The sequence below is a fragment of the Ranitomeya variabilis genome, chromosome 5 (genome assembly GCF_051348905.1).
Source record: "Ranitomeya variabilis isolate aRanVar5 chromosome 5, aRanVar5.hap1, whole genome shotgun sequence".
NCBI lineage: Eukaryota > Metazoa > Chordata > Amphibia > Anura > Dendrobatidae > Ranitomeya > Ranitomeya variabilis.
In genome coordinates this window covers 71,385,299-71,406,047 of record NC_135236.1, presented here as the reverse complement: position 1 = coordinate 71,406,047, position 20,749 = coordinate 71,385,299, and the positions used below count along the sequence as shown (strand labels likewise).

At 43.9% G+C, this 20,749-nt stretch overlaps 1 protein-coding gene across 13 annotated transcripts in view; it reads left to right on the top strand.

Annotated features, from left to right (window-relative positions):
* ANK1 (ankyrin 1) overlaps positions 1-20,749 on the top strand; it is a 346,825-nt gene that overhangs the window by 279,666 nt on the left and 46,410 nt on the right. For all 13 annotated transcript variants that reach the window (XM_077262199.1, XM_077262204.1, XM_077262207.1 and 10 more), the window contains one exon: positions 10,568-10,652. In XM_077262199.1, coding sequence (XP_077118314.1) covers positions 10,568-10,652 — 85 coding nt within the window. The remainder of the gene's footprint in view (positions 1-10,567; positions 10,653-20,749) is intronic.

Below are 20,749 nucleotides of genomic sequence, written 5' to 3'. Positions count from 1 at the left end.
CACTTTTTATGCTGATATCACACTGAAATGCTGTGGATTGGGATTTGTTCCATTGAACTTTGGTGGGGCTAATCCATGTGCAAGTCCTAAAAATCCACAGCAGATTTGCTTAGTGCCCATCCTGACCAGGTAGCATCGACTTAGAAGGAAATTAGGAGACCATTTTCCCTAATGAAGGCCTACATACATTTTTCCAATACACTTCATAAATCAAGGGCAATAAACTCTGTCTAAGGGCTCATACCCATATGTGAGAAAAAAAGCGTTACGATTTCCGGACCAAAAAAACTGATGAGTACCATGTGAGTACAATGTGATGTTCACACCTAGCATCCGATTTACATCCGAGTGCAATGTGATTTTAACATGAGCTTTTACATACGGCAGTTCTCTGTATGTAAAAGCTCATGTTAAAATCGCATTGTAATACACAACTGTACACACCCTTTTAAAACCAAATATTCTTTTATATATATATATATATATATATATATATATATATATATATATATATATAATTATTAGATAGATTAAAAGCCTGCAAATGATCTGCCGCGTACAGTATAGAATAGGTTTTAATAGAATAGATAGGATATATACACATAGAATAGGTATATATATATATATATATATATATATATATATATATATATATATATATAAGTATATCTAGAATAGTTAGATATATAAATATGTGTGATCAGTACAATTAGTACAGTGTGTGTGCAAGTTTCTGGACATGTATTTAATTAATAAACGGTTATTTATTTGAAAAAAATGGCGTGGGCTCCTGTGCAATTTTCAAAACCAGCAGAGGGAAAGCCAGCGACTTGGGGCAGATGTTTATAGCCTGGGAAGGGGGCAATACCCATGGAGCTTCCCAGGCTATTAATATCAGTTCACAGCTGGATAATTAGCCTCTACTGGCTATTAAATTGGGGGACTCCCCCCAAAAATAACGTGGGGTTCCCTCATAATTAATAACCAGCAAAGGCTATGCAGACAGCTGCAGGCTGATATTAATAGCCTAGGAAGGGACCATGGATATTGCCCCCCCCCCCCCCCCCCGGCTAAAAACATCAGCACTCAGCCGCCCCAGAAAAGGCACCAATTCCGGCACTTAGCCTCGCTCTTCTCACTTGCTCTGTAGAGGTGGCAAGTGGGGTAATAGTAGTGGGGTTGATGTCACCTTTGTATTGTAAGGTGACATCAAGCCGGCTTAGTAATGGAGAGGTGCCCTATAGTTGATAATGGGTTAAATACACAACCAGAGTAAAGTATTTTAATGAAATAAAACAATGAACACAGTTTGACCATTTTAATGTTCCTGCTAATCCATGCGACGTCCTCGATCTCCAGTAATAAATGAAAAAAATAACAAACCAACAATGTACCATACCTGTCCAGCGTTCAGTCAGTCCTACGCCGTACGCCAGGGGTGTCGATATCCGTGGTCCCTTCCTAAGCTATTAGTATCAGCCCGCAGCTGTCTGCATAGCCTTTGCTGGTTTTTAATTATGGGGGAACCCCACGTCATTTTTTTTGGGGGGTCCCTCAATTTAGTAGCCAGTAACTGCTAATTATCCAGCTGTGAGTTGATATTAATAGCCTGGGAAGCTCCATGTGTATTACCCCCTTCCCAGGCTATAAACATCTGCCCCCAGTCGCTGGCTTTCACTCTACTGGTTTTGAAAATTGCGCGGGAGCCCATGCCCTTTTTTTCAGTAAAATAATCTTTTATTGATTAAATACATGTCCAGAAATTTGCACACATACTGTACTAATTGTATTGATCACACACATTTACATATCTAACTATTCTGCATGAATTTACTTTATGTAAACCATGTCTCCTACCCTGTAGGCACCTGCAGTGATTTTACAAAAGCCGGCAAATGAATTATCGGCTTTTCTTCTATGTAATATAAATATACTAAATATAATATACATCCGAGTGCAATGTGATTTTAACATGAGCTTTTACATACAGCAGTTCTCTGTATGTAAAAGCTCATGTTAAAATCGCATTGTAATACACAACTGTACACACCCTTTTAAAACCAAATATTCTTATATATATATATATATATATATATATATATATATATATATATATAATTATTAGATAGATTAAAAGCCTGCAAATGATCTGCCGCGTACAGTATAGAATAGGTTTTAATAGAATAGATAGGATATATACACATAGAATAGGTATATATATATATATATATATATATATATATATATATATATATATAAAAGTATATCTAGAACAGTTAGATATATAAATATGTGTGATCAGTACAATTAGTACAGTGTGTGTGCAAGTTTCTGGACATGTATTTAATTAATAAACGGTTATTTATTTGAAAAAAATGGCGTGGGCTTCTGTGCAATTTTCAAAACTAGCAGAGGGAAAGCCACCGACTTGGGGCAGATGTTAATAGCCTGGGAAGGGGGCAATACACATGGAGCTTCCCAGGCTATTAATATCAGTTCACAGCTGGATAATTAGCCTCTACTTGCTATTAAATTGGGGGACTCCCCCAAAAAATAACGTGGGGTTCCCTCATAATTAATAACCAGCAAAGGCTATGCAGACAGCTGCAGGCTGATATAAATAGCCTAGGAAGGGACCATGGATATTGCCCCCCCCCCCCGGCTAAAAACATCAGCACTCAGCCGCCCCAGAAAAGGCGCCAATTCCGGCACTTAGCCTCGCTCTTCTCACTTGCTCTGTAGAGGTGGCAAGTGGGGTAATAGTAGTGGGGTTGATGTCACCTTTGTATTGTAAGGTGACATCAAGCCGGCTTAGTAATGGAGAGGTGCCCTATAGTTGATAATGGGTTAAATACACAACCAGAGTAAAGTATTTTAATGAAATAAAACAATGAACACAGTTTGACCATTTTATTGTTCCTGCTAATCCATGCGACGTCCTCGATCTCCAGTAATAAATGAAAAAAATAACAAACCAACAATGTATCATACCTGTCCAGCGTTCAGTCAGTCCTACGCCGTACGCCAGGGGGGTCGATATCCGTGGTCCCTTCCTAAGCTATTAGTATCAGCCCGCAGCTGTCTGCATAGCCTTTGCTGGTTTTTAATTATGGGGGAACACCACGTCATTTTTTTTGGGGGGGGTCCCCCAATTTAGTAGCCAGTAACTGCTAACTATCCAGCTGTGAGTTGATATTAATAGCCTGGGAAGCTCCATGTGTATTACCCCCTTCCCAGGCTATAAACATCTGCCCCCAGTCGCTGGCTTTCACTCTACTGGTTTTGAAAATTGCGCGGGAGCCCATGCCCTTTTTTTCAGTAAAATAATCTTTTATTGATTAAATACATGTCCAGAAATTTGCACACATACTGTACTAATTGTATTGATCACACACATTTACATATCTAACTATTCTGCATGAATTTACTTTATGTAAACCATGTCTCCTACCCTGTAGGCACCTGCAGTGATTTTACAAAAGCCGGCAAATGAATTATCGGCTTTTCTTCTATGTAATATAAATACATATATATATATATATATATGTGTGTGTGTACTGACATGTGTGTAGATAGATATATATATATATATATATATATATATATATATATATACACATATATATATATATATATATATATATATGTATTCAATGTGTATATATCTTTTCTATTATAACCTGTCAGTGTGATTTTTACAGTAGCGTCATATGAATTACCGGCTTTTCAAAGGACACCGGTGAGAAAAAAAACGGACAGCACTCGCATAGTGCGAGTGCTGTGCGTTTTTTTCTCACATCCATTGACTTGCATTGATGAGTCTCATCCAAGACACGCAGCAAATTGCAGCATGTGAGAAAAAAATTGCAGATGAGATGTCACCCATTGAATAACTGATCCGAATGCAATCCGATTTTTTATTGGATTGCACTCGTCCGTTTCTTGCACAAATGGGTATGAGCCGTAAAATTAGCTTTGGCAGGTGTCGCACCTTAATGCAGTTTAGGATAGAGGGGAAGACACAAAACATTGAGATATTTAGCTTTCTGTGATTTCATTCAGTTTTTTTAATGTTAAATTTGTGGTAAATTACAGCCAGGATTAAAACAAAAGGCATGGTAGTCCTGCTTCTCCTACCCACACATAGAGAGAAAACCTGTGAGTCCCTCTTACAAGCATCCACACATAGAAAGCCTGTAATTCCTCTTCCCCCACCTACACATAGAAAGCCTGTGAGTCCCTCTTCCCCACCCACACATAGAAAGCCTTTTAGTCTCTCTTCCCCCCCACCTAGACATAAAGACAAAGCCTGTGAGTACCTCTTCCCCAACCCACACATAGATTAAGCATGAGTCCCTTCTCCCCACCCCTAGAGAGAGAGCCTGTGAGCCCCTCTTCTCCCACCCACACTTACAAAGAAAGCCTGTGAGTCTCTCTTCTCCCAACACACAGAAAGAAACTATGTGAGTCCCTCATCCCCCCTCACATAGATAGAAAGTCTATGAGTTCCACTTCTCTCTGAATCCCTCTTCCCTCACCCACACATAGAAAGACTGTGAATACCTCTTCCCCCACCCACACATAGAGAGAAAGTCTGTGAGTACCTCTTCCCCCACCCACACATAGAAAGTCTGTGTGTACCTCTTCCCCCACCCACACATAGAAAGTCTGTGAGTACCTCTTCCCCCACCCACACAGAGCGAAAGCGCATGAGTCCCTTTTCCCCCACCCACACATAGAGACGTAGCCTGTGAGTCCCTCTTCCCCCCACCTACACAGAGAGGTAGCCTGTGAGTCCCTCCTCCCCCAGCCACACATAAAGAAAGCCTGTGAGTCCCTCTTACCACACCCACACATAGAGAGAAAGCCTGTGAGTCCCTCTCCCCCCCACACATAGAAAGCAAACCTGTGAGTCCCTCTCCTCCACCCACACATAGATAATGAGTCCCTCCTCCCCAACCCACACATAGAAAGCCTGTGAGTCCCTCCTCCCCCACCCACACATAGAGAAAGCCTGTGAGTTCCTCCTCCCCCACCCATACATAGAGAGAAAGCCTGAGTCTCTCCTCCCCACCCACACATATGAAGAAAGCCTGTGAGTCCCTCCTCCCACACCCACACATGGAGAAAGTTTGTGAGTCCCTCCTCCCCATCCACACATAGAGAGAAAACCTGTAAGCCCCTCCCCCACCTATAGAGAGAAAGCCTGTGAGTCCCTCCTCCCTCACCCACAAATAGAGAGCCTGTGAGTCCCTCTTACCTCACCCACAGTGAGAAAACCTGTGAGTCACTCATCCCCTACTCCCACATAGAGAGAGCCTGTGAGTCCCTCTTCCCCTACCTATGCATAGAAAGAAAGCTTGTTATTCCCACCTTCCCCACCCACACATAGAGAAAGCCCTTGAGTCCCACCTCTCCCACACAAACATAGAGAGAAAGCCTGTGATTCCCTCTCCCCCCACCCACACATAGAAAGAAAACCTGTGAGTCCCTCTCCCCCACCCACACATAAAGAATGAGTCCCTCCTCCCCAACCCACATATAGGAAGAAGCCTGTGAGTTCCTCCTCCCCCACCCAGACATAGAGAGAAAGCCTGAGTCCCTCCCCCCCCACCCACACATATGAAGATAGCCTGTGAGTCCCTTTTTCCACACCCACACATGGACAAAGTTGGTGAGTCCCTCCTCCCCACCCACACAGAGAGAAAACCTGTAAGTCCCTCCTCCCCCACCCATAGAGAGAAAGCCTGTGAGTCCCTTCTCCCACACATGAAGAAAGTTTGTGAGTCCCTCCTCCCCACCCACACAGAGAGAAAACCTGTAAGTCGCTCCTCCCCCACCCATAGAGATAAAGCCTGTGAGTCCCTCCTCCCTCACCCACAAATGGAGAGAGCCTGTGAGTCTTTCCTTCCTCACCCACACATAGAGAAAAAGTCTGTGATTCCCTCCCACCACCCACACATAGAAAGAAAACCTGTGAGTCCCTCTCCCCCACCCACACTTAAAGAATGAGTCCCACCTCCCCCACACAAACATAGAGAGAAAGCCTGTGATTCCCTCTCCCCCCACCCACACATAGAAAGGAAACCTGAGTCCCTATTGTCCCACCCACACATAGAAAGCCTGTGAGTCCCTTCTCCTCCACTCACACATAAAGAGAAAACCTGTGCATCCCACCTCCCCTACCCACACATAGGAGAGAAAGCATGTGAGTCCCTCTCCCCCACCCACATATAGAGAGATAGCCTGTAAGTACCTTATCTCCCACCCACACATAGAGAGAAACCCTGTAGTCACTCTACCCACACACAGACTGAAAGCCTGTGAGTCCCTCTTCCCCACCTGCACATAAAGCATGAGTCTCTCCTCCCCCTCCCACACATTGAGGAAAAGCCTGCAAGCCCCTCTTCCCCCACTTACACAAAGAAAGCCTGCAAGACCCTCTTCCCCCACCCACAGAAAGCCTGTGAGTATCTCTCCCCATCACGCAAAGAAAGCAAGCCTGTGAGTCCCTTTTTCCCAACCCAAACCTAGAAAGAAAGCCTGAGAGTCTCTCTTCCCCCACCCACACAGAGAGAGAGCCTGTCAATTCCTCCTCCCTCACCCACACATAGAAAGCCTGAGTTCCTCTTCCCCCACCTGCAGAGAGAAATCCTGTGAATTCCCCCCACACACACACACACACACACACAGAGCCTGAGAGTCCCCCCACCCTCACATGGAGAGAAATTCTGAGTCCCTCCTCCCCAACACACGCATAGAAAGCCTATGAGTCCCACTTCCCCACCTACACAGAAAGCATGAGTCCCTCCTCCCCCACCCACAAATAGAGAGAAAACCTGTGAGCCCCCCCTCCCCCATCCATAGAGAAAACATCTGAGTCCCTACTTCCCCACCCACAAATAGAGAAAACATGTGATTCCCTCTCCTCCTACCCACACATAGAGAGAAAACCTGTGATTCCTTGTCCCCCCACCCACACATAGAAATAAAGCCTGTGAGTTCCTCTCCCCCCCACCAGCACCTAGATAAAGCATGAGTCCCTCCTTCCCAACCCACACATAAGAAGAAAGCCTGTGAGTCCCTCCTCCCCCACTCACACATAGAGGAGAAAGTATGTGAATCCCTCTTCCCCCAGCCATATATAGAAAGAAACCCTGTGAGTCCCTTTTTCCCAAGCCACACATAGAAAGAAATCCTGAGAGTCTCTCTTCCCCCACCCACACAGAGAGAAAGCCTGTGAGTTCCTGCTCCCTCACCCACACATAGAAAGCCTGTGAGTTCCTCTTCCCCCACCCACACATAGAGAGAAATCCTGTGAATTCCCCCCACACACATAGAGCCTGTGAGTCCCTCCCCTCACAGAAAGAAATTCTGAGTCCCTCCTCCCCACATACACATAGAGAAAACCTGTGAGTCCCTCCTCCCCCACCCATACATAAAGAGAAAAAGCCTGTGATTCCCTCTCCTCCCCCACCCATAGAGAGAAAGCCTGTGAGTCCCTACTCCCACACCCAAAGAAAGCCTGTGAGTCCCTACTCCCCCACCCACAAATAGAAAGAAATCCTGTGATTCCCTCTCCTCCACCCACACCTAGAAATAAAGCATGTGATTCTCTTTTCCCCTACCCACACATAGATTATGCATGAGTCCCTCCTCCCCAACCCACACATAGGAAGAAAGCCTGTGAGGCCCTCCTTCCCCACCCACACATAGAGAAAAAGCCTGTGAGTCCCTTTCCCCCACCTCCACATAGAGATAAAGCCTGTGAGTCCCTCTCTCCTACCCACAGAGAGAAACCCTGTAGTCCCTCTACCCACACAGAGTGAAAGCTTGTGAGTCCCTCTTCCCCCACATGCGCAAAAACCATGAGTCCTTCCCCCACTCACACATAGAAAGCTTGTGAGACCCTCTTTCCCCACCCACACATAGAAAGACTGTGATTCCCTCTCCCCCCACCCACACAGAGATAACGCATAAGAGTCCTCTCTCCCCCATGAATAAACAGTATTTGATCAGCCTGTGTATGGTAAGAAAACAGGACTTACAGTCTATGTGTGAGTGGGGAAAGTAGGAGTCACAGGCTTTCTCTGTGTGGACATGGAAAGCAGGACTCACAGGCTTTTTCTTGTAGGCATTTTCCATATATTGGCAGGGGGAGCAGAATCCACAGGGTTTTCGCTGTGCTGCTGAAGAAAGCAGGACTTACGGGCTTTTTCTATTTCTGGGTGGGGCAAGGAGGACTCACATGCTATATGTGTAAATGGTGAAGCAGGTGTTTCTTGTATTAGGCCCTGGAAGCAGCAATCACAGGCTTTTTCTCTGTGGATAGGTAACCAGGACTCACAGGTGTTCCTTATGTGGGGGAGGGAAGCAGGACTCACAGGCTCTATCTCTCTGGGTAGATAAACAGGATTTACAGGCTTTTTTTATGTGTGGGGAGGGAAGCAGGACTCACGGCTCTCTCTCTCCATGGGTATATAAACAGGACTCACAAGCTTTATCTCTGTGGGTAGATAAGCAGGACTCACAGCCTTTCTATATGTGGGTAGATAAACAGGATTAACAGTCTCTCTCTGTGGGTAGATAAATAGGATTCACAGGCTTTCTCTCCATGGATAGATAAGCAGGACTCACATGCTTTCTGTGGGTAGGTAAGCAGGATGCACATGCTTTCTTTATGTGTGTCAATGGAAACGGAACTCAGGCTTTTTCTCTGTGCACAGGGGAAACAGGACTCACAGGCATTTGGGTAGGTGAGCAGGACTCACAGGCTTTTTCTTAATGGGTAGGTAAGCAGGACTCTCAGACTTTATTTATCTGTTGGTGGGGAATGCAGGACTTACAGGCTTTCTCTCTATGGATAGATAAGCAGGACTCACAGGCTTTCTTTCCTTGGGTAGATAAGCAAGATTCACAGGCTTTCTCTCTATGGGTAGGAAAGCAGGACTCACAGACTTTTTCTATGGGTAGGTAAGCAGAACTCACAGGCTTTCTCTCTGCAGGTAGGTAAGCATTACTCACAGGCTTTTTCTCTTTGCACAGGGGAAGCAGGACTCACAAGCTTTATCTCTATGGGTAGATAAGCAGGACTCGCAGGCTTTCTCTCCATGGGTAGATAAGCAGGATTCACAGGCCTTCTCTCTATGGGTAGACAAGCAGGACTCACAGGCTTTCTCTCTATGGGTAGGTAAGCAGAACTCACAGGCTTTCTCTCTCTGGGTAGGTAAGCAGGACTCACAAGCTTTATCTCTATGGGTAGATAAGCAGGACTTGCAGGCTTTCTCTCCATGGGTAGATAAGCAGGATTCACAGGCCTTCTCTCTATGGGTAGACAAGCAGGACTCACAGGCTTTCTCTCTATGGGTAGGTAAGCAGAACTGACAGGCTTTCTCTCTGCGGGTTGGTAAGCAGGACTCACAGGCTTTCTCTCTGTGGGTAGGTAAGCATTGCTCACAGGCTTTTTCTCTGTGCACATGGAAAGCAGGACTCACAGGCTTTCTTTATCTGTTGGTGCGGGAAGCAGGACTCACATGTTTTCTGTATGTATAGGTGAGGGAAGCCGGAGTCAGCAGCCTTATCTATATGTAGACAGGGATAGCAGGACTCACAGGCTTTCTCTCTGTGCACAGGAGAAGCAGGACTCACATGCTTTCTATTTTTTAGGCAGGGGAAGGACTTACAGGGTTTTTTTTTTTTGTGGCAAGGGAAGCATGTCTCAGTCATTCTTTTGTGTGTTGGTGGGAGAAGCAGGACATACGAGACATGGGAAGGAGGACTTACATACTTTGTCTCTGTGTCAGGACTCTTTGGTCCTAATTCAGTAAAACTCATATTTGGCAAACTAGTCTTAATGAACGGAGATCTGGGAAAGGTTTTATACCAGAAAACTGGAAAAAAATGCCTTAATGAAATGGGGTCTATGGCTTCTCTAAAATGTGGGTGGAACAGCAGGACTCACAGGCTTTCTTGAATCATGACAGTAGTTATATAGTTTTCTTACATAAAAATACTGAGTGGAATCAAAGAAAATGAGATGTCCCCACCTGTAGACTATGCTGCCCTCAGATTATAGACCTGACAAACCCTTTAGATGTGTAACAAGTCACCTCTGAGGTTATTGTGGTGGACAATGGTGGATTGTCAGTAATACGACATGAAGGAATTGCACTTGTATCAGGAGGAATAGTTGACTTGCATGTGTGTATTTTTCCATCCCGAACCATTAATTTGCAGTGTTCCTTTGTAAACGGTTGTCTAGTGTATAATTGTCTTTGTGTTGGGTCATTCAGCTTTGGCTTCGCTTATTGTGTCTTTGTCTTCCATTATGTGTTGTGGTATATAGCTGTTTCTTGTGTTTCTGTTCTGTGCGGCTGTGATGTTGTGTTGTTGCTATTTTGCGCTTGTCTTGTGTTACGTTTTATTGTGCTTTTTATTCTTTTTTTTATTCTTTTTTTTCTGTAAATCCCGCGATGTGCTCGTATCCATGTCCTGTCCTGCATTACACTAAGTGTTATCATATTGTGCTATTATGTAGTTGTGTAAAACTTGAGTTGTGTTATCACAGGGCCCAGGCAGCCTGGACAGGAGGAGGACGCTGACCCCACTTGCTCTAAGAGAGCGGTACAGCCTTCTGAATGACAGCACAAGGGGTGAGACAGAGGGTATAATAGTGGGGCACACTGGGCATATTAAGCATATTGTTGGTGAACATATATGTGGCACATAGTTGTGCTCAAATGTTTACATACCCTGGCAGAAGTTTTGCTTTCTTGACATTTTTTTCAGAGAATATGAATGATAACACCAAAACTTTTTCTCCACTCATGGTTGATGCTTGGGTTAAGCCATTATTGTCAAACTACTGTGTTTCTTTTTTTTAAATCATAATGACAACCCAAAACATCCAAATGACCCTCATCAAAAGTTCACATACCCTGGTGATTTTGGCCTGATAACATGCACACAAGTAGACACAAATGGGTTTGAATGGCTACTAAAGGTAACATCCTCACCTGTGACCTGTTTGCTTGTAATCAGTGTGTGTGCATAAAAGCTGAGTGAGTTTCTAGGATCCAGACAGACTCTTGCATCTTTCATCCAGCCACTGACGTTTCTGGATTGTGAGTCGTGGTAAAAGCAAAAGAATTGTCAACGGAACTACAGGAAAAGATAGTTGAACTGTATAAAATAGGAAAGGGATACAAAAAGATATCCAAGGAATTGATAATGCCAGTCAGCAGCGTTCAAACTGTGATTAACAAATGGAAAATCAGGGGCTCTGTAAAAACAAAACCATGGTCAGGTAGACCAACAAATATGTCGTCCTCAACTGCCAGGAAAATTGTTCGAAGAAAAATGGGCTGCATGGTCGAGTCGCCAGAAGAAAGCCATTACTGCACAAATGCCACAAAGTATCTCGCATACAATACGCAAAAAAGCACAGAGACAAGCCACAAAATTTCTGGAACAAGGTAATTTGGAGTGATGAGACCAAAATTGAACTTTTTGGCTACAACCATAAACGTTACATTTGGAGAGAGGTCAACAATGCCTATGATGAAAGGAACACCATTCCTACTGTAAAGCATGGAGGTGGATCGCTGATGTTTTGGGGATGTGTGAGCTACAAAGGCACAGGAAACTTGGTCAAAGTTGAAGGAAAGATTAATTCAGCACATTATCATCAAATACTGGAGGCAAATTTGCAATCATCAGCCCGAAAGCTGCGCATGGGACGTACTTGGGCATTCCAACATGACAACGATCCAAAACACAAGGCCAAGTCGACCTGTCATTGGCTACAGCAGAATAAAGTGAAGGTTCTGGAGTGGCCATCTCAGTCTCCTGACTTCAATATCATTGAGCCACTCTGGGGAGATCTCGAGTGCGCAGTTCATGCTAGACAGCCCAGGAATTCACAGGTACTGGATGCTTTTTGCCAAGAAGAGTGAGCAACTTTACCATCTGAGAAAATAAAGAACCTCATCCACAACTACCACAAAAGACTTCACATTGTCATTGATGTTAGAGGGGGCAATACACGGTATTAAGAAATGGGGTATTTTTGGGTTGTCATTACCATTTAAAAAGAGAAAACATAGTACATTGACAATAAATGGCCTCACCCAACCACTAACCATGAGTGGGGAAAAAGTTTTGGTGTTATCATTCATATCCTCTGAAAAAAGGCCAAGAAAGCAAAAATTCTGCCAGGGTATGTAAACTTTTGAGCACAACTGTAGTTAGTTATAAGTGCAAGAGAGCTTGGAAATCAGGTTACATTACAGTCCAGTGCTCTCTATGAATGCTAATAATATTGGGAAGTTACCAAGACAATTTTGGTAAAAATGTTGAAAAAGTTGGATAAGGAAAAACCGTACATTATAGCTATCCTTGTCCAGCATTGGAAAAACATGACTGCTATCTCCCAAAAACATTGCCTTGCCTGGCTACAGGTTCTGTATGATATTACTTTAATACTGAGTCGCAGTACCAGGCACAACCTATAGGCAGAAGTGGCGCCATTTCTGGTAGAAAGTAGCCATATTTTTCAGATTTTAGGCAACCCTCTATAGCTAAAAAATAAGGCTTCATGATCTGTACAGACATGTAATGTTGCACCATTAACAATATATGGGCCCAAATATGAAGATAGTTCACTAAGAATAGACAAAAAAATAAAAATGTGGAAGTGATTCAGTATCAGTATCAGTTCATTATGACTGGTACATAAGTGATAAGAAGGGATGTAGGATTTGGGTGTATATGGGCAAATCAATGAGGTAGATAGGAAATAATCTAGGACAGGTTACGGGAGTATATTTTATTTGTAGTAATATATCTTTTTGCACTCCTCTGCCTTGTTTTTCTCCTCCCTACATATATCTCTGACTTTTTCTCTCTGATTCTCATATCTACTCTCAACAACCATAATCTTTAATCGGCCACAAAATAAAGGTTTTCTACCCTATAAGATGGCACCATGTGGTGGCGCATGAAGTACTCGCGATTCTGTTGTACAGAACCACAGGGACTCCATGTGCCTCTATACAACCTTTATGCACACAACGATACACCATCTTTATTAGGCTCAAAAACAAGTTCTTACATGGCAATAGTTGTTAGTTTTCTTTTAGTTTTATTTTTAATAATTATTGTCATGCAAGCCCCATTGCACTGTTATTTCACAGTCCCTTCTTACATTTCTATAACAGTCCCATTTCCTGTCTTATTAAACTCCCCTCTTGCTTTCCTCTCAGTCTCCTTGTTTAGTCCTCTCAACATCCTATTGTACCTTTCTGTCACAGTCCCATTGAATTGTCCTCTCACAGTCCCCTTGTGCCATACTATTACAATCCCTTCAAAAAATCCTCTAAAAGTCCCTTATTATGTCCTCTTACAGTCCCCTTGTTCGGTTCTCTCATAGTCCCCTTGTTCTGTTCTCTCACAGTCCCCTTGTTCTGTCCTCTCACAGTCCCCTTGTTCTGTCCTCTCACAGTCCCCTTGTTCTGTTCTCTCACAGTCCCCTTATTCTGTCTTACCTTAGTCCCCTTATTCTGACCACATATTCCCGTTGTTACGTCCACACATTCTCCTTGTCTTGTACTCTCACAGTCACTTTGTTCTGATCTCTAACAGTCCCTTGTTCTGTTCTCTCACAGTCACTTTGTACTGCCCTCTCACAGTACCTTATTCTGTCCTCTCACAGTACCCTTTTGCTTTCCTCTTACAGTCCTCTTGTTCTGTCCTCTCACAATCACCTTGTAATATCCTCTCCCAGTCGCTATCTAGTGATTCTTCTGTCCTCTCAGTCTCATTGTACTGTCCTCTCACAGTGATCTTGTTCTTTCCTCTCACAGTCCCATTATACTTTCCTCTCACAGTCCCCTCTTACTATTTCACAGAAGCCTCTTGCTGTCCTCTCACAGTACCCACTTCCTCTACTATTACAGTCCCATCTTGTTTTGCTCTCATGATCCCTAGTGTCCTCTCACTGCCCCTTTGTTATGTCCTCTCAAAGTCTCTTTGTTCTGTCTTCTCACAGTCCCTTTGTTCTGTCCTCTCAGTCCCCTTGTTCTTTCCTCTCACCATCCCCTTGTTCTGCACTCTCACACTTCCCTCTTGCTTTCATCTTACAGTCTCCTTGTCATGTCCTCTCAGTCTCCTTGTTCTGTCTGCACACAGATTCCTTTCTCCTGTTCTCTCACTGTTCCCTTGTTCCTTAGCCTCACTGTCACCTTGTTTTGCACTCTCACAGTCTTGCTTTCATCTTACAGTTCCCTTGTCCAGTCCTCACAAATTCCTTTTCCCTGTCCTTTCAGTCACCTTATTCCATTTTCTCAGTCTCCTTTTCCTGTCCTCTTACAGTCCCCTTGTAGTAACCTCTTACAGTCCCCTTGTCCTGTCCTCTCACAGTGTCTTCTTTCTTTCCTCTTACAGTCCCCTTGTTATGTCCTCTCACAGTCCCCTCTTGCTGTCTTCTTACAATCCCCTTGTTCTCTCTTCTCAGTCCTCTTGTACAGTCCTCTCTTACTATTTCACAGAAGCCTCTTGCTGTCCTCTCACAGTACCCACTTCCTCTACTATTACAGTCCCATCTTGTTTTGCTCTCATGATCCCTACTGTCCTCTCACAGCCCCCTTGTTATGTCCTCTCAAAGTCTCTTTGTTCTGTCCTCTCACAGTCCCTTTGTTCTGTCTACTCACAGTCCCTTTGTTCTGTCCTCTCACAGTCCCCTTGTTCTATTCTCACACAATGCCCTTGTTTTGTTCTCTCACAGTTCTATTGTTCTGTTCTCTCACCATCCCCTTTTTCTGCATTCTCACAGTCCCCTCTTGCTTTCGTCTTACAGTCCCCTTGTCCTGTCCTCTCACAGATTCCTTTGTCCTGTCCTTTTACAGTCGCCTCTTATTATCTGACAGAAACCTCTTTCTGTCTTCTCACAGTACCCACTTCCTCTACTATTACAGTCCCATCTTGTTTTGCTCACATGATCTCTACTGTCCTCTCACAGCCCCCTTGTTATGTCCTCTCAAAGTCCCTTTGTTCTGTCCTCTCACAGTCTCTTTGTTCTGTCCGCTCAATCCCCTTGTTCTTTCCTCTCATCCCCTTGTTCTGCACTCTCACACTTCCCTCTTGCTTTTATCTTACAGTCCCCTTGTCATGTCCTCTCACAGTCTCCTTGTTCTGTCCGCACACAGATTCCTTTCTCCTGTTCTCTCACTGTTCCCTTGTTCTTTAGCCTCACAGTCCCCTTGTTCTGTTCTCTCACAGTCCCCTTGTTCTGTTCTCTCACAGTCCCCTTGTTCTGTTTTTTCATAGTCCCTTGTTCTGTTCTGCCACAGTCCCCTTATTCTGTCTTACCTTAGTCCTCTTGTTCTGTCCACACATTCCCGTTGTTACGTCCACACTGTCTCCTTGTCTTGTACTCTCACTTTGTTCTGATCTCTCACAGTGCCTCTTTCTGTTCTCTCACAGTCACTTTGTTCTGCCCCCTCACAGTACCTTGTTCTATCCTCTCACAGTACCCTTTTGCTTTCCTCTCACAGTCCTCTTGTTCTGTCCTCTCACAATCACCTTGTAGTGTCCTCTCCCAGTCGCTATCTAGTGATTCTTCTGTCCTCTCAGTCTCATTGTACTGTCCTCTCACAGTGATCTTGTTCTTTCCTCTCACAGTCCCATTATACTTTCCTCTCACAGTCCCCTTACTATTTCACAGAAGCCTCTTGCTGTCCTCTCACAGTACCCACTTCCTCTACTATTACTGTCCCATCTTGTTTTGCTCTCATGATCCCTAGTGTCCTCTCACTGCCCCTTTGTTATGTCCTCTCAAAGTCTCTTTGTTCTGTCTTCTCACAGTCCCTTTGTTCTGTCCTCTCAGTCCCCTTGTTCTTTCCTCTCACCATCCCCTTGTTCTGCACTCTCACACTTCCCTCTTGCTTTCATCTTACAGTCTCCTTGTCATGTCCTCTCAGTCTCCTTGTTCTGTCTGCACACAGATTCCTTTCTCCTGTTCTCTCACTGTTCCCTTGTTCCTTAGCCTCACTGTCACCTTGTTTTGCACTCTCACAGTCTTGCTTTCATCTTACAGTTCCCTTGTCCAGTCCTCACAAATTCCTTTTCCCTGTCCTTTCAGTCACCTTATTCCATTTTCTCAGTCTCCTTTTCCTGTCCTCTTACAGTCCCCTTGTAGTAACCTCTTACAGTCCCCTTGTCCTGTCCTCTCACAGTGTCTTCTTTCTTTCCTCTTACAGTCCCCTTGTTATGTCCTCTCACAGTCCCCTCTTGCTGTCTTCTTACAATCCCCTTGTTCTCTCTTCTCAGTCCTCTTGTACAGTCCTCTCATAGTATATTCATACTGTCCTCACGCAGTCCCTTGTTCTGCCCTCTCACAGTCCCTTTGTAGTGTAAAGTGCTGCGGAATATGTTGGCGCTACATAAAGATTATTATTATTATCAGTGTCCTCGCACAGTCCACTTGATTTGTCCTCTCACAGTCCCCATGTTCTGCTCTACTGCAGATCCCTTGTCCAGTTATATCATAATACCTTTGTATTTTGCTCTCACAGCCCCTTTGTCCTGTTCTCTCACAGTCCTCTCTAACAGTCCCCTTGTCCTGTCCTCTTACAGTTCCTCTTTACTGGTCTCTCACAGTCCTATGTCCTATCTAATTACAGTCCCATCTTGCTTTCCTCTTACAGTCCATTTGTACTGTATTGCTCTGTCCTTTAACTGTTTCCTTGTTCTGTCGTCTCATAGTTCTCTTGTAGTGTCCTCTCACAGTCCCTTTTTTCTGTCCTCTCACAATCCTCTCTTGCTTTCCAGTTACAGACCCTTTGACTTGTCCTCTCACAGTACTCTCTTCCTTTTCTCGTATAATTGCCTTTTATTGTCATCACATTCTGCTTGCAGTGTCCTCCCGTAATCCCATGTCCTGCCTTATAATAGTTCCCTCTTGATTTCCTCTTACAGACCCCTACTATTGACCCCTCACAGTCCCCTTTTCTTCTCCTCTCACAGTCCCCTTTTCTTGTCCTCTCACAGTCCTCTCTTGTTTCCCACTTACAATCCCCCTTTACTGATCTATTTCAGTCCCCTTGTTCTGTACTCTCACAGTCCCCTTGTTTTTCTCAGAGTCCCCTTGTAGTGTTCTTTCACAATTCTCTTTTCCTGTCCTCTCACAGTCTCCTCTTGCTATCCAGCTAGTCTCCTTGTACTTATCTCTCAAAGTCCCTTCTTCTGTCCTCTCACAAGTCCCTATTCTGTTCTCAGTCCCTTTGTACTGTCCACTTACAGTGCCCTTGTTATGTCCTCTCACATTACCCTTTTGCTTTCCTCTCACAGTTCTCTTGTCCTGTCCTCTCACCTCACAATCACCTTGTACTGTCCTCTCCCAATCGCTATGTAGTGATTTGTCACAGTCCCTTCTTGCATTGCTCTTACAGTCTAAGAATCCCCACATGTAATCAGGCTGTCTAGTAGCCGCAAATCATCCAGCTGCAGCAAGTAAAACTAAATCTCCAAGCAGTCATAAATACTCGGAGAGCACCCGAGCGTGCTCTGGAAAACCCGAGCAACGAGTATACTTGCTCATCAATAATAGTGATCTTATTCTTTCCTCTCACAGTCCCCTTATTCTGTTCTCTCTTAGTCGCCTTGTACTGACCTCTTACAGTCCCTTCTTACTATATCACTGAAACCTCTTGGTCTCCTCTCACAATGCCACTTCCTGCACTATTACAGTCCCATGTTGTTTCGCTCTCATGATTCCTAATGTCCTCTCACAGCACCCTTGTTCTGTCCACTCCCAGTCCCTTTGTTCTGTCCACTCACAGTCCCCTTGTTCTGTCCTCTCACAGATTCCTTTATCCTGTTCTCTCACAGTCCACCTGCCTTTGTTCTCTCACAGTTACCTTGTTGTTTCGTCTCACTGTCACCTTGTTCTGCACTGTCACAGTCCCCTCTTGCTTTCATTTTACAGTCTCCTTGACCTGTCCTCTCACAGTCCCTTTATTCTGTCCTCTCACAGTCCCTTTTTTCTGTTCTCTCACTGTTCTCTCTTGCTTTCCTTTCATAGTCCCTTCTACTGTCCTCTCACAGTACTCTCTCCCTTTCCGCTCACAGTCTCATCTTGCTTTGCTCTGGCGGTCCCTTCTTTTGTCCTCTCACAGAACCCTCTTTCTCTCTTTTCACTGGCCATTTTGCCCAGTGACTCTATTTTTACTGTCCAGCATCACTTATTTATTATAGTATCTCACAGTTTGTTATATACCATCTATCTTTTTTGATAATCCTAGCTTTTAAAAGTCCCCAATCCCTTCTGATAGTCCACTTCAGTTTCTTACCCAGCCCTCCATCTTATGATCTTAAAGGTGATCTTGGGAACACAAATATTGATGGGCTATCCTTATTTATGCTCTTTTACTCTGTTCTTACACTCTCTTACTCTGTACTCACACTCTTACTTTGTTCTTACACTGTTTTACTCTGTTCTTACACTCTCTTACTCTGTACTCACACTTTTACTTTGTTCTTACACTGTTTTACTCTGTTCTTACACTCTCTTACTCTGTACTCACACTCTTACTCTGTTCTTACACTGTTTTACTCTGTTCTTACACTCTCTTACTCTGTACTCACACGTTTACTCTGTTCTTACACTGTTTTACTCTGTTCTGCTCTTTTACTCACATTCATACACTGTGTGCACACTTTGCGTTTTTGCTGCATTTTTTTCAGTGCAGATTTATCACAAAACCTGAAGGGTTTCATGATGCCAGCAAAGTTAATGAGAATCATGAAGTCTGATGCATATGTTGCTTACTTGAGACTTGCAGATTTGGTGCACATTTAAATTTGTTGCATGTAAATTCTTTCAACATTTTAGTGGTAGATTTCACCCAAACTAACTAGTGAGTAAAAATCTGCACCAAAAATGCAAGTAAGGCTATGCGCACACGTTGTGGATTGGGGTGCAGAATTTTCCTCACAAAATCCACATCTCCTGGCAGAAACCACAGGTGCGGATTTGCCGCGGACTTTGCGCCGTTTTGATGCAGATTTTGTGCGGATTTTCTGCGGTTTTTACCCCTGCGGATTTCTATTATGGAAGGGGTAAGAAACGCTGCAGTTCCGCACAAAAGAAGAAGCATGCTACTTCTTTTGTTCCGCAGCAGTTTTCATGTGGATTTTTCTGCACCATTAGCACAGCTTTTTTTTCCAATTGATTTACTTTGTACTGTAAATTACTGTGCGGAACTGCAGCGTTTCTGCGTGGAAAAATCCGCTGCGGATGCAGAACTTTCTGCACCAAATACTTAACATGTACATATACCGTACTCTGTTCTTTCACTCTCTGTTCTTACACTTTCTTTTACTCATACTCTTACTCTGTGCTTACACTATTACTTGTCCTTACACTCTCTTACTCTATTCTTACACTTTCTTTTACTCATGCTCTTACTGTGTTCTTATACTCTTACTCTATTCTTACGCTACGGTATTATTCTGTTCTTAGACTCTTACTCTGTTCTTACACTATTTCTCTGTTTTTACTCTCTCTTTTATGTACACTTTTACTCTGTCCTTACACTCTTCCTCTATTCTTACACTATTATTCTGTTCTTCCACTCTTACTCTGTTCTTACACTATCACTCTATTCTTAAGTTTTTACGTTCTCTTTTACTTACACTCTTACTCTGTTTTTACACTATTACCCTGTTTTTACACTATTACTCTGTTCTTACACTATCACTCTTTTCGTACACTCTTACACTATCACTCTGTTCTTACACCCTTATTCTGTTCTTACATGATTACTCTGTTCTTACACTATCACTCTGTTCGTACACTATTACTCTGTTCTTACACTATTACTCTGCTCTTACACTAACACTCTGTCCTCACACTATCACTTTGTTCTTACACTTCCTCTGTACGTACACTATCACTCTGTTCTTACACAGTCACTCTGGTCGCACATTATTACTCTGTTCTTACACTGACACTCTGTTCGTACACTCTTACTCTGTTCTTACACTTTCACTCTGGTCGTACACTCTTAGGCCAGCCTCACACTAGCGAGTTTTACGGACGTTAGAGCGCATAAACTACGTCCGTAAAACTCGCATTACACACGGCCCAATGATTCCCTATGTCCCAGCTCCTATCAGCCGTATTTTACTGATCCGTATTATACGGTCTTGTACGGCCGTAGAAAATCGCAGCATGCTGCGTTTTGTCACCGTATTGCGCAAAAAAATCGCCAATGAAAGTCTATGGGGGCGAGAAAAATACGGATTCCACACGGACCAGCAGTGTGACTTGCGAGAAATACGCTGCGGGGTTAGTGAAAAGCCGGTAATTCAATTGCCGGCTTTTCATTTCTCCTTCCCAAACCCGACAGGATATGAGACATGGTTTACATACAGTAAACCATCTCATATCCCTTTTGTTTTTGCATATTCCACACTACTAATGTTAGTAGTGCGTATGTGCAAAATTTGGGTGCTGTAGCTGCTAAAATAAAGGGTTAAATGGCGGAAAAAATTGGCGTGGGCTCCCGCGCAATTTTCTCCGCCAGAGTGGTAAAGCCAGTGACTGAGGGCAGATATTAATTGCCAGGAGAGGGTCCATGGTTATTGGCACCCCCTGGCTACAAACATCTGCCCCCAGCCACCCCAGAAAAGGCACATCTGGAAGATGCACCTATTCTGGCACTTGGCCACTCTCTTCCCACTCCCGTGT